General features: G+C 46.3%; 2 protein-coding genes across 2 annotated transcripts; both read left to right on the forward strand.

Moving 5' to 3' along the window:
- The first annotated feature begins 175 nt into the window (after nt 1-175).
- On the forward strand, nt 176-5,281 carry C22H9orf78 (chromosome 22 C9orf78 homolog). Its single transcript, XM_071765906.1, has 9 exons — nt 176-425; nt 1,620-1,679; nt 1,807-1,858; nt 2,061-2,131; nt 2,354-2,431; nt 2,823-3,020; nt 3,472-3,608; nt 4,365-4,463; nt 4,952-5,281. Exons 1-9 carry the CDS (start codon nt 343-345, stop codon nt 5,041-5,043), a joined length of 870 nt encoding a protein of 289 aa, XP_071622007.1. The 5' UTR covers nt 176-342; the 3' UTR covers nt 5,044-5,281.
- Nucleotides 5,282-6,402: 1,121 nt separating this feature from the next.
- Nucleotides 6,403-11,247, forward strand: LOC139806375 (torsin-1A-like). Its single transcript, XM_071765904.1, has 5 exons — nt 6,403-6,677; nt 6,922-7,187; nt 8,691-8,866; nt 8,951-9,078; nt 9,926-11,247. Exons 1-5 carry the CDS (start codon nt 6,479-6,481, stop codon nt 10,174-10,176), a joined length of 1,020 nt encoding a protein of 339 aa, XP_071622005.1. The 5' UTR covers nt 6,403-6,478; the 3' UTR covers nt 10,177-11,247.
- The last annotated feature ends 235 nt before the right edge of the window (nt 11,248-11,482 follow it).

Raw genomic sequence — 11,482 nt, forward strand, 5'->3', positions numbered from 1 at the left:
CGCCGTGCCCGGCGGGAGGGGAGGGAGCGCGGTGTGTGGGGGGGAGTTCAGCGCTTGACTCGCACGCCCCGCCCGGTGCGGGGAAGGCGGCTTGGACAAGAACACTCAGGGAGCGTTTAAAGGCCATCGCTGGGGGGTGGGGGGGGATGAACGTCAGAGCACGGGGGAAGGTGTCAGCCCTGCCGGTTCTCGGCGGGAGCGCAGCCCCCGGTCCTGCCCGACCCCGGTGCTGGCGGCCGGGCGGGGCCTCCCGGCTTCGTCGCGGGGTTGTGGCGTCATCGCCGTGCGACGCGCCCGGTGCGGAGCGGAGCGGCGGGGCTGAGGGGCTGAGTGGCGGCGGCCATGGCGGGAAAGAAGTCCTTCCGGCGGCGGAGGGAGGAGGACGAGGAGGAGGAGGAGGACGAGCAGCTGGCTGAGGAGGTCAGGTGGGTCGGGAACCGGCGGACAGCCCGGTTGGGCCCAGCCGTCCCGGGGCGTCCGTCCCGGTGCTGCGGCGGTCGGGGATGGGGCTCCCCGCCGGTGTGCGTGTGGTCGCGTCACGCTATCGTGACATGTCGTTAAATCGCCAGCGTCGCGTCGCGTTGCACCGCTGTATTACGGCTCGGTCGCGTCACACCGTGGTGTTGTCACGTTGTTGCGTCACGTTGTGTCCCCCACACACGCCGTGACGTCATCACCGGTGCAGCCCCCCCCCCCCCCCCTCCCCGGGGGTCCCCGCCGAGGCGGGCAGGGGGCCGGGGGCCGGTCCCATGGAGGGGGGGTCCGGGTCTGCTCCACAGGGACCCCCCCGCCCCTCCTCCGGGAGGTGCCCGCCGGGGGGAGCGCGGGGGCTTTGTTACCGTTTTGTGAGTGTTTTACCTCAGAAAACCCCCGTGTGGGTCGTGAAAATGAAAGGTTTGGGATTAATAAGGGGAGTGAAAGACGTGGTGAAAAATAAGTGTAAATATCTGGGGAAGTGAAGGATGTGGGGCAGCCCCTATAGCTGGGGGGGGGAACCGGGTGATCTGTGGGGTCTCGCCCAGTGCAAACCTTTCCGGGACTCTGGGGACACCCTCGGGGTTTGAGGTGACCCCAAACTTTCTCCTGAAATCACTCAGGCACTGATGGATTTTGCCAACCGAGTGTACAACTGAGTGTACTCACTTCATCTCCTGCTAATTGTGCTGTAAATTGAGGGCTTCGTTTGTTCCCCCATCTCCAGAGAACTGAATGTCTTGTTTTCTTTCTTTTTGCCACTTTTAAATTCTTTTTTTGACGTGAGGAGAATATTGTCTGAAGAGCTTAGTGGGTCCTTTGCTCCTTCTGCCTGAGTTGGTTCTTCTTAAAGCCTCTCAGTGTTTGGGTGCTTCTTTCCTCAGCTGAGGGAAAGCGTTTTGAAGGGGCACATCCAGCCGGTGCCACGTGTTTGGGTTTTTTTCTTTCCCTGATTCCTCAAATAAATGAAATTGCTTGAATAAGGTAAAATGGAAAATATCTGGCTGTCTGTCACCAGAGAAGTCAACACTGATAAGCAGGAGTTTAGGGAAAAAAGTTTTGTCTAGAAAGTTCTATATTAACAGCAAAAAAACCCCAAGTTAATTAATGAACATCAAGTCCTAAGTCAAATATTTTTTCTTCAGGTTAAAACTTGAGGAAGCCAAAGAAGTTCAGAGCCTCAGAAAACGACCCAATGGGGTGAGGTAAGGACAATTTCATAGGAATGCTGTAGGAGAGACCATCTGCTAGCTTTAGAGTATAAAGAAATGCAGCATTGTTGGTAATATGGTTCTTCCCACTGAATTTTATTTACTTTATCTGCTTGCCTAGTGCTGTAGCTCTGCTTGTGGGAGAGAAGCTCCAAGAAGAAGCCACACTTGTGGTAAGTGCTGGACCCTTTCATCACCTCAGCTCTCAGAAATTGTGATGTGAAAACATCAGCCTGGGCCAGCCCATCACTGTGTGAGTCTGGCCTGATGTCCCAGCTCAGGATTTAAATGTTTTCTGTGTTTTTAGCCAGATTTTGATGGCTGACATTAAACTCGAGGGAACTTCAGGATTTCTCGTTGTTTCTCATTTTACAGGATGACCCATTTAAGATAAAATCTGGGGGAATGGTGGACATGAAGAAGCTGAAAGAAAGAGGCAAGGACAGGTGGGTGGGTATGAGCTCTGAAGGTCTTTTTTTGGACTTGTACTAATTGACAGTAATGAAGTTCCCAGGTGTGTTGCTTTGAAGAGTTTAACATAATGCAGTTGGGCCAATTATTGTTAACCCTAGCTTGTTAAATCTAGCAAAAAATCCCAAACAAACCAAACAGCAAAAAAAACCCAAAGCAAAACAAATTAAAGTGTAAACATTGTGGTTCCCATTTAGGATTAATGAAGAGGAAGATCTAAACTTGGGAACTTCCTTCTCGGCTGAAACCAACAGGAGGGATGAAGATGCTGACATGTAAGTTGTGCTGCAGTGTGTCTGGGGTGTTGGATTCAGGGTTAGGGGTCCCCTCACAAGTTTTTTACCTTTTATTTGTTTCTGTCTTGGTTGCTGTGTAGTCCCCAAGTGTCTTCCCAGTTCCGACCAAAATTTCTGCTTGCTCTTTCACCACATTTGAGAATTCCAGCTTGGCATTAAATACCAGTGGGATCCTTCCCTGCTGGTTGAGAAAGAGGTTTTTGTAGGATTTGATTGTTTCTTGAACAGCTGCTTTTTGCAGTTTTTGGAGAGATTCTCCTTTCCTCTCTTCTTGCTGTCTGGACAGCGATGCAGTTCTGTGACAAAGTACAGGAAAAAAAAAAAAAAAAAAGAGATAAATGGTGTTTTTCCCTTGTGTGCTGCTTTTTAGGATGAAGTACATTGAGACTGAGCTGAAGAAGAGAAAGGGAATTGTGGAGAGTGAGGAGCAGAAGGTGAAGCTTAAGAATGCTGAGGACTCTCTGTATGAGCTGCCAGAGAACATTCGTGTCTCCTCTGCAAAGAAGACTGAGGAGATGCTCTCCAACCAGATGCTGAGTGGCATTCCTGAAGTGGACCTGGGAATTGAGTATGTGCTTCACAGATCTGTTTGTTATGGCCTGAATTGCCAGGATGAGGAGCTGTTGGTTGGCAGAGCAGTGATCCAGGTGGATTATACAGCTCCAGTTTGGCTTGGGATGGGATTGAGCCTTGTTCCAGATCAGCACAGTATCTGGCACAGCTGTGGGGCTCCAGTGCAGATCCACTGTATGACCTCTGGGAAAAGATTTTTAATTTTTGAATCTAGCAGCTTTCTGGAGGATCAGTTTAAGGGCTGCACTAAAGGGAGAGAGGAGGGACTCTTCCCTTTTGACTTTGAAACAAAGCATGTTTCTATAACACTGCCTCCTCTCTCAAAAAACACACCAAATACCACAGCAGTGCTATTACTATCCCCAAATTCCATCCACTGTGCACTTCTATGCCTACTCCCCTTTCTAAATGGGAAGGAGTATTTTTTTTTTCTGTTTTTCTTCTAGTGCAAAAATAAAAAACATCATCTCGACTGAAGAGGCCAAGGCCAAGCTGCTGGCAGAGCAGCAGAACAAAAAGAAAGACAGTGAAACTTCCTTTGTTCCCACCAACATGGCTGTTAACTATGTCCAGCACAACAGATGTAAGTCTCATGTAGCTCTTCTGACCCAGGTGTGACCCTCTCCTTTGCTGAAGAAAAGCAATCAGTTGGGACAGAGTCTGATGCAGGAGAAATTACCTCATGTACCAGCACAAGCAGCTGCCTGATTCCTTTTTTAGGGATGGTCACATAGACCCCATCTGGCTTGGTTTTTTTCTTACATCCATCAGCAAGAAGGGGGGGAACATATTACTCAAGCCTTGACTTCTGCTCTTCAACTCCCAGCTGACACTGCCTCATGAATTTCAAGGCTTTTTCTTGAAGTTGTGTTTTGAGCATGTGCTGAAAATGCCTGCCTCGTCTGTGCATCTAAATTCTGGTTTATAATTGAGATAATCAGTTTTGTGAGCTGCCAAAGCAGGCAGGTGGTTGAGCAAACTTTGCTAGACAGGAGATGGGAATTAATTTCCGGGAGCCCTCATTCCACAGCCATCTGGAGGACAGGAGCCCTTCTGCTGGGCCTAACCATGCTCACAGGGGTGATGGGGAGTCAGGTTTCTGTGTTCTGAAGGAAATGAAGAGTCTCTGGGACACTTTTGTTGAAATGGTGCAAGTGAAATTTGCTGTCTCCCATCTTACTTCTGTTGATTATCCATGGAAAATTATTACAAGAAGGCTTGTTCTGAGGTTCTGTTGTTTCTGCTAAAGATCAGTTGGAACAAATGCCATAGAAATACATCTGCCTGAGTAACACTGCTCCAGATAATATTCCTTATCTGATTTTTTTCCTCCTTCCAGTTTATCATGAGGAGCTAAATGCACCAGTGAGAAGGAACAAAGAAGAGCCAAAGCCTCGTCCACTGAGAGTGGGGGACACGGAGAGACCAGAACCTGAGAGTAAGATCCTAACCTGAAATCCCTTCAGGAGTGACACCAAAACTCTTCAGGGAAATGATCTAGAACTTACTTCTTTTCTTCTGGTGCCCTGAGATAGTGGGGCAACAGTTCTGTCCATGAAAGGCTGATGCACTTGTACTCCTAGTAGGTCACAGATGAAGCCCTCTGGATGAAGGGCATCTTTAGGGGTGCCCAGGGGTGGAGTAGCAAAGGTGACACCCAAAATATGTTGCCAAAGCTGGCTGACAAAGGTTTGGAGTAGCAAAGGTGTGCAAGGCAAAGCAGGAACCTTTCCCATAGCAAGGGGCTGCGTGAGGGAAGTGCTGGAGTTAAGAAAATGCCTCTTGTGGAAGGGCAAGGAATTATTTCCTGCTGTTTCTTTTGAAGGATTGAAACTGCAAACATCCAGCCAGTGAAAAAGATGATTATCACTGTAAGAAAATCCAAAAGATGACAGGAATTAATACTTCTTTCTCTTTCTGTTGAAGGGTCCCCTCCAAATCGCAAGCGTCCACTCAATGAAAAAGCCACGGATGATTATCACTATGAGAAATTCAAGAAGATGAATAGGAGATACTGAGGAAGGTGGAGTAAAGTCTTTGCAGTTGTTCCTTTTTTCCAGTAATAAAGGATGTTGTGACAGTGACCTGAAATGGAGTTGGGGAGAGTTGCTACCTTCACAACCTGGTGTTACCTACAAAGCTTTTCTTGTGATCTTGTAGTGAATCAGTTTGTTAGGTGATTGTGAACTCCTTGGTGAGTAAAAATCTTGTATATAACTTATTTTCAGTTATAAAATTTCTTTTATAAGAATTTGAGCTTTCATTGTTGGCATTTTTTCAGTGAGAAAACCTTGTTTTTACAGATTCTTTCACGCTCTTAAAAAATACCAAAAAAAAAAAAAAAAAAAAAAAATTAAAAGCAGCAGTGCTGTTTACCTTGTAAATATAAAGGGAAGGTTTAAAACTGGTGGGATTGAATCTTAAATTTGTAAGAGCCTTCTTTTTTTATCCCCAAGGGCCTTTCCTGGGTAGAGAGTGTGACTGAGATCCTGCAGCAGTGTTTGGTGCTGCTGCTCCTCAGCCTGGCTTCAAAGTGCTGTGGGAGAAATGGTGGTTTGGCAAGAAATAACAGCAGAAAACACAACGCCAGGGATTTTATATTTTCTCCTGTGGTGTTTTGTATCTCTTTCTCCCTGTAGGCTTATTCCTGTAGCAGTTCACTGCCTTTGAGTTGAGCTGGGAAGGGGAAGAGAATTGGTTGAGGTTGGCAGGAAAAAATCTCAGCTCTGAGGACAGGGTTGGTGTGGCAGGGGGGTGTCTGCTGGGAGGTGTTACACGGGAGAACTTCAGGATTTGAAGTTTGAAAATAATAAAAGTGTTTTTAAGTGACTGCAAATAATGTTTTTCCTTGTAGTGTACGTGGTGCTTGGTGCTGTCCTGTAGCTGCACAAGGGCTGTGCAAGTGTTCTGTGTCTCTTCCCCCAGGAGGGGAAGCACCAGGGAGGGGGGAAACAGCCTCAGGTTTTACTGTTTACTTGTGTTGGGTTATTTTTTTTTCTCAGAAAAGGGAAAAAGTCTCTTGGCCAGCTAAATGCTCAGGTTTGCCTCTGAGCCTCTTGCCCCCTCATAGGTCTGGGGTGGTGTTCCCCTTGGAGACCCCCAGGGCCCCATTCCCCTTGGAGACCCCCAGCCCCTCTTCCCTTTGGACACCTCCAGACCCCCTTCCCCCTGGACACCCATTCCCTCAGGACACCTCCAGACCCCCTTCCTCCTGGACACCCATTCCCTCAGGACACCTCCAGACCCCCTGGCCCCCCCTTGGCCCCCTTGCCCAGCCGTGCTGTATTGCCCCAGCTCAGCCACACGAGGCCGCCATTTCGCTAAGCCCGTCCCTTCCCTCCCAAGATGGCGGCCGCCCTCAGCTGCGGCCCCGCCTCTGCCCGCACCCAAGATGGCGGCGGCGGAACAGACGTTGCTTTGCGGGGCGGAAGCGGTGGCGGGGCCGTGCCGGCCATGAAGCTGCTGCGGGCGGCTCTGGGGCTGGCGCTACTGCCGCTCCTCCGGCCGGCGAGCGCCGTGGAGCCCATCAGCTTAGGCTTGGCGATCGCGGGCGCCGCCGCTTCGGCCATTACCGGCATCATCTCCTACCCGCGCCTTTACTGCTACTTCAGGGAGTGTTGCCTTCAGCTGCACGATCGACGAGCCGCAGCCGGTGCGGGACCGGGGAGGGTTGAGGAGGGGACGGGGTGGGATGCGGGAGGACGTGGAAGGGGTGGCAGGAGGGGGATGGGGGTGGCAGAGGCTCCGGGAGCTTCCCCGCGGGGCCTTCTCCAGCTCCGGCGGCCTTTGCCCCCCCCCCCCCGGGCCATGGAGGATGCGGGACCCTCCTGGAAAAAGAGAAAAACCGCTGGGATTTTCCTTCCTCTTTTGTTGATGGTGTTGGTGTCCGCGTTCAGCTCTGCAGGAGAATTTGGACAAGAAGCTGTTCGGGCAGCACCTGGTGAAGAAGGTGGTGGTGAAGGCCGTGAAGGGTTTCTTGAACAACAGCAACGCCAAAAAACCTCTCGCCCTTTCCTTGCACGGGTGGACTGGGACGGGGAAAAACTTCGTCAGTAAGATAATCGCCGAAAGCATTTATAAAAGAGGTCTGCAGAGTAAATATGTCCATCAGTTCGTGGCCACTTTGCATTTCCCTCACGCTCAGGAAATCAACACCTACAAGGTAAGAGCCTGAGGTGGGAGCCATGGAGGGGGGGAACAGCTCTGCTGCTCTAGGGATTTTATAAATAAAAAAATGTTATGACCACGGTCAGCGCTAGAAGGTTGGCTGTTGGTTTATGTAGTAAAATTTAACCTCTGGCAGTTTTGGAGTGGTTTGTGTGGAACTGGGTAAAGCCTAACGTCCATCAGGACTCATTTTTTGGTGAATGTAAAGTGTATTTTTTTTACTGAAACTGATAGTTCATGATGCTGGGGAAGCATCTGGTGACCTCCAAGTGCACCAGGTGCCCTGGCAAGATGAAACTTGGTCTTTGAGGAATGGGTGGACTTTTCAGTCTTGCTGTACAGAGAGCAGCTTATTTATTTTTTTGTGTGGCTGTAAAACAGAAGGGCAAAATACTATTGTTGTGAGAAGGGTGTGAGCAAATGTGTTTGGAGTTGTTCTGCCAGTTTGGTGTCAGCACAGTTCTGTGGGCAGGTGGAGATCATGTGGAGCAGTGGCTCTGATGCATATTTTCTGGGTTTGTGGTTTTGTTTTTTTTTTGTTCTGACAATGTTAACAGCATGGTTTGAATGAGCACCACTGCCTTTTGTAGTACTGTATGTTTATATTCAGTTTGCACAGTCAAAAATGAGAACTGGGTGGTCTATAAACCTTATTTTTAAATAGAGGAAATGCTTGCTTGCTCCTCTACAGCATACTTTTACCCTTCTGGCAGATGAGCTGTTTTAAATAAAATGGGCCCTTCCTGTGCTGCCTCTGTAGTTCAGGAACTGAGAAAACAGTCAATTAAAAAAAAAAAAAAAAAAAAAAAAAAAGGATAAATCATTCAAAATGGTCAGAACAGTTACTTCTCATTAATGTGCCAACAGATCACCCTTTTTTTCTGATTACTTCATTATTGATCTTGATTTCTTGAGAAAAATGCAACACTTAAATGAGAGAATAATAAACCTTTAGCCCTTCTGAACAATGTTGTGATTTTAGAAGGGTTTATAATTGCCTTGTTTAGCTTCTGAATGAATAAAACATAGAGCTGAGAATTTAATTCTCTTTTTTCTGCAGGTGCAATTTTTCAGTGGTGCTGTTCAGGTAGCAAATTTAATAGTGTTTGTAACTTTGACATCTAAGGGTGTTTAAACCAAAGTGCTGCCAAAAGTAATAATTTTCCTTGTTAGGACTTTGCTTTGTTGTTCCTTGGTGGTACCCATCCTGTGTCCTACTGTGCACTTCATTTTTTGGTTAAATTTACAGGAATATCATTGCTCTCCAGGAGATTTTCTGCTTGGCCCATCCTGTCTCTTGTCTCAATTTATTTTTTTTTTTTTTTTTTGTTCAGTACCAGATTTTGGCAAAGTTTCATTTATAGCCTTTAACCCTCTTTTACTTAGGCAGCCATAGGTGTTAAAATGACACAACTGAACTTACTCTTTCAGGACAGGCAGCAGAAATGCTGTTTTCTGCTTTTTTAACTCAAACTCTTTCTGTTTTAATGCCACTCAGGACCAGTTGCAGTCGTGGATTCGGGGAAATGTGAGCATCTGCCCCAGATCACTTTTCATTTTTGATGAAATGGATAAAATGCATGCAGGGCTCATTGATGCCATCAAGCCATTCCTGGATTACTATGAGCTTCTGGATGGGGTGTCTTACAGACAATCCATCTTCATCTTCCTCAGGTAAGAAGTGGCTTCTCAGGTTTGTTGTTCTGTACCCTTTTTACCTGCAGCCACAACATTTTTTTTTTTTTTTTCTTCACTTAGCAATGCAGGAGCTGAAAAGATAACAGAGGTGGCACTGGACTTCTGGAGAAATGGGAGGACAAGGGAAGATATAAAGCTCCCAGATGTGCAAAATGCACTGTCTGTGTCAGTCTTCAACAATAAAAACAGTGAGTAAAACTGTGATTGCTTTTGAGGTGATGGGCTGCATTTTTACAGCTGTGGTTTCTACTTGATGTGGCCTCCAGTTTTCAGCCATGATGCAGTTTGGGAGCCTGGAGGTGGCTTTTTGGGATTAAAGTGAAGGAGCCCTGTGTGCACCTTGGCTGCCAGCATGTTTGCTGCCTGTTGGACTGAGTAGGCTGGGGGAAGTCTGCCCTGTGTCCTTATTGACAAACTAATGGGGTAAAGGGAAAGCAAACAGAAATCCCAACAGTAGAAGGTTAGGTACTGCAGGACCTGAAAAATCTTTAACCAAGAAGCTTTATTAAAGAGAAGCCACATCCTTGGCCCCCAGTCCACTTAACCTGTCTTGTTCTCTGTTAAAAGCTTTCAGGCATCTATTTAGGAGCAACAAGCTGACTTTCCTGCTGTGGACAGTCCAGTTTTTCCTAGGTTTCCTCACCTAGCTCTTGAAAAAGGGTTTTAACATAAATATGCCCTAAAATAAGCATTGGAAGCAAACTTACTGTAGTTTGCAAACTCCAAAAGCAAAAAAGCTGTTTTGGGAAGGCTGATGGAGAGAAAAATCTGTTCTTTTCTAGGTGACAGAAGGGAAAATATGAGATTAGCACCTGGGGAGCAAGGCTTCAGTGCATTCAGCCAGAATTCATTCATTCAGTTCCAACAGACCACAGATGTTTCTGTCCAAAACTTAAAGCACAAAATACTGGGAGAAGTGACTTGTATTTGGGTTTATTTATATTTGGACTCCTGCATTATAGGGCACTAAAACCAGAGGTGAATTCTTACAGGTAGTGTTTAACTGGAGGAATTTCCTTTTCTTTCCTTTTGTAGGTGGCTTTTGGCACAGCACCTTGATTGACAGAAATCTCATTGACTACTTTGTTCCCTTCCTGCCCCTGGAATACAAACATGTGAAAATGTGTGTCAGGGTTGAGATTGAGTCACGTGGCTATACTGTGGATGAGGACATTTTAAGCAGAATAGCAGATGAAATGACCTACTTTCCCAGAGAGGAGAGAATTTATTCAGATAAAGGATGTAAAACTGTGGACTCAAAGCTGGATTATTACTATGACTTCTAATGCTTCATTGCTACAACCTGCACAGAAGCCAATTTAACTTAATCACAAAGTGGAGAACCCGGGACATTTCATTTTTAAGCACTTTTTAAAGAACAGAACAGTATTTTTTTTTTAACTGGTGTGTAAATAAGCAGCAGTGCCTCTGCATTTTCATTCTGTCAGTAATCATGGCTCCTGAGTACTTCATCCTTGTGTTGCCAAGGTAAGAACAAACTCTGCTCTGAAGATGGGGGGTCTGTGACAGAACTGAAGACTCCTCTTGGATCAGGTGTCAATCCAGTTTGGTGGACTGTTGACACATACAGAAGGACTGAGACCTGATTTTAACTGAATTTTGGTTTGATGTGGATGATCTCTAGACAATAGAATTTTAATCAAGTTCCTGTGTCTCTGAAAGTCTTCATTGGGCTTGTGGGGTTGTTCCTCTCATTGCATTAAAAATAGGATATGTCTTTTCTCTTTGAATAGCTTGGTTCCAGTAAACATAAGGGGAGGAATTTAATTTAAAAAATCTGGAGTCTTTTGTCCCAGCATCATGCAGTACCATTGTCTTTCTCAAAACAGTGGTTTTAATGAGCCTCCTGCAGGCCAAAGCAAGAAAGTGAAACTCTCAAGTGTGAGAGAGCAGACTTAATATTACAAGGAAGTGAGTTAAAATCCTTAACTGCCCCATCAAGGTGGTTGATTCCTGTTTGGGGAGTTTTTTAGGTACAGCACTGCTCACAGTGTGCTCTGCCAGCTGTGATCTCAGGAGGGAGGGCAGTGTGTAAGGAAACATGTATAGGTAAAATTTTACTCCAAGGAAATGGAAAAAGGTTTTCTCCTGTTCACTTACATGTTGAATTTAGGGGCCAGCTTTCAGGATTTTTTCCTTTTTCATCCTCACATAATACTGCATGCTTTGATGTAGGGATGAGGACAGATCCAAAGACATTTGGAAAAAAAAATAGTGAAGTTGTGTCAACTGAAGTCACTGCTAAGAGTGTCAGACTTGTCTCTAAATGTGAGCACTGCAGAGGCTTTTTTCACTCCAGTTTCTATTCAAAATAAACTTTCCTCATCAGAAATGTATTCATTAGCTACCTCCTGGTGTTCTTTGCATTGAGTGATTTGATGTTGATTTTGCACAAACTGACTCCTTGTTGAGGAAGAGCATCCTGCTTCTGCCTGGAGTGTTGAATACAGGTCTCTCCTTTCTTGAATCCAAAGGGAATAGATCTGGGGAAGAGGTTTGACTCTTTACTGCCTGGTGAAAGTGAAACAAATGAAGTTTAGAGTGGAAACTGCATTTCTGGACCATCAGTAC

This window comes from Heliangelus exortis, chromosome 22 (genome assembly GCF_036169615.1).
Source record: "Heliangelus exortis chromosome 22, bHelExo1.hap1, whole genome shotgun sequence".
In the NCBI taxonomy this organism is placed as follows: domain Eukaryota; kingdom Metazoa; phylum Chordata; class Aves; order Apodiformes; family Trochilidae; genus Heliangelus; species Heliangelus exortis.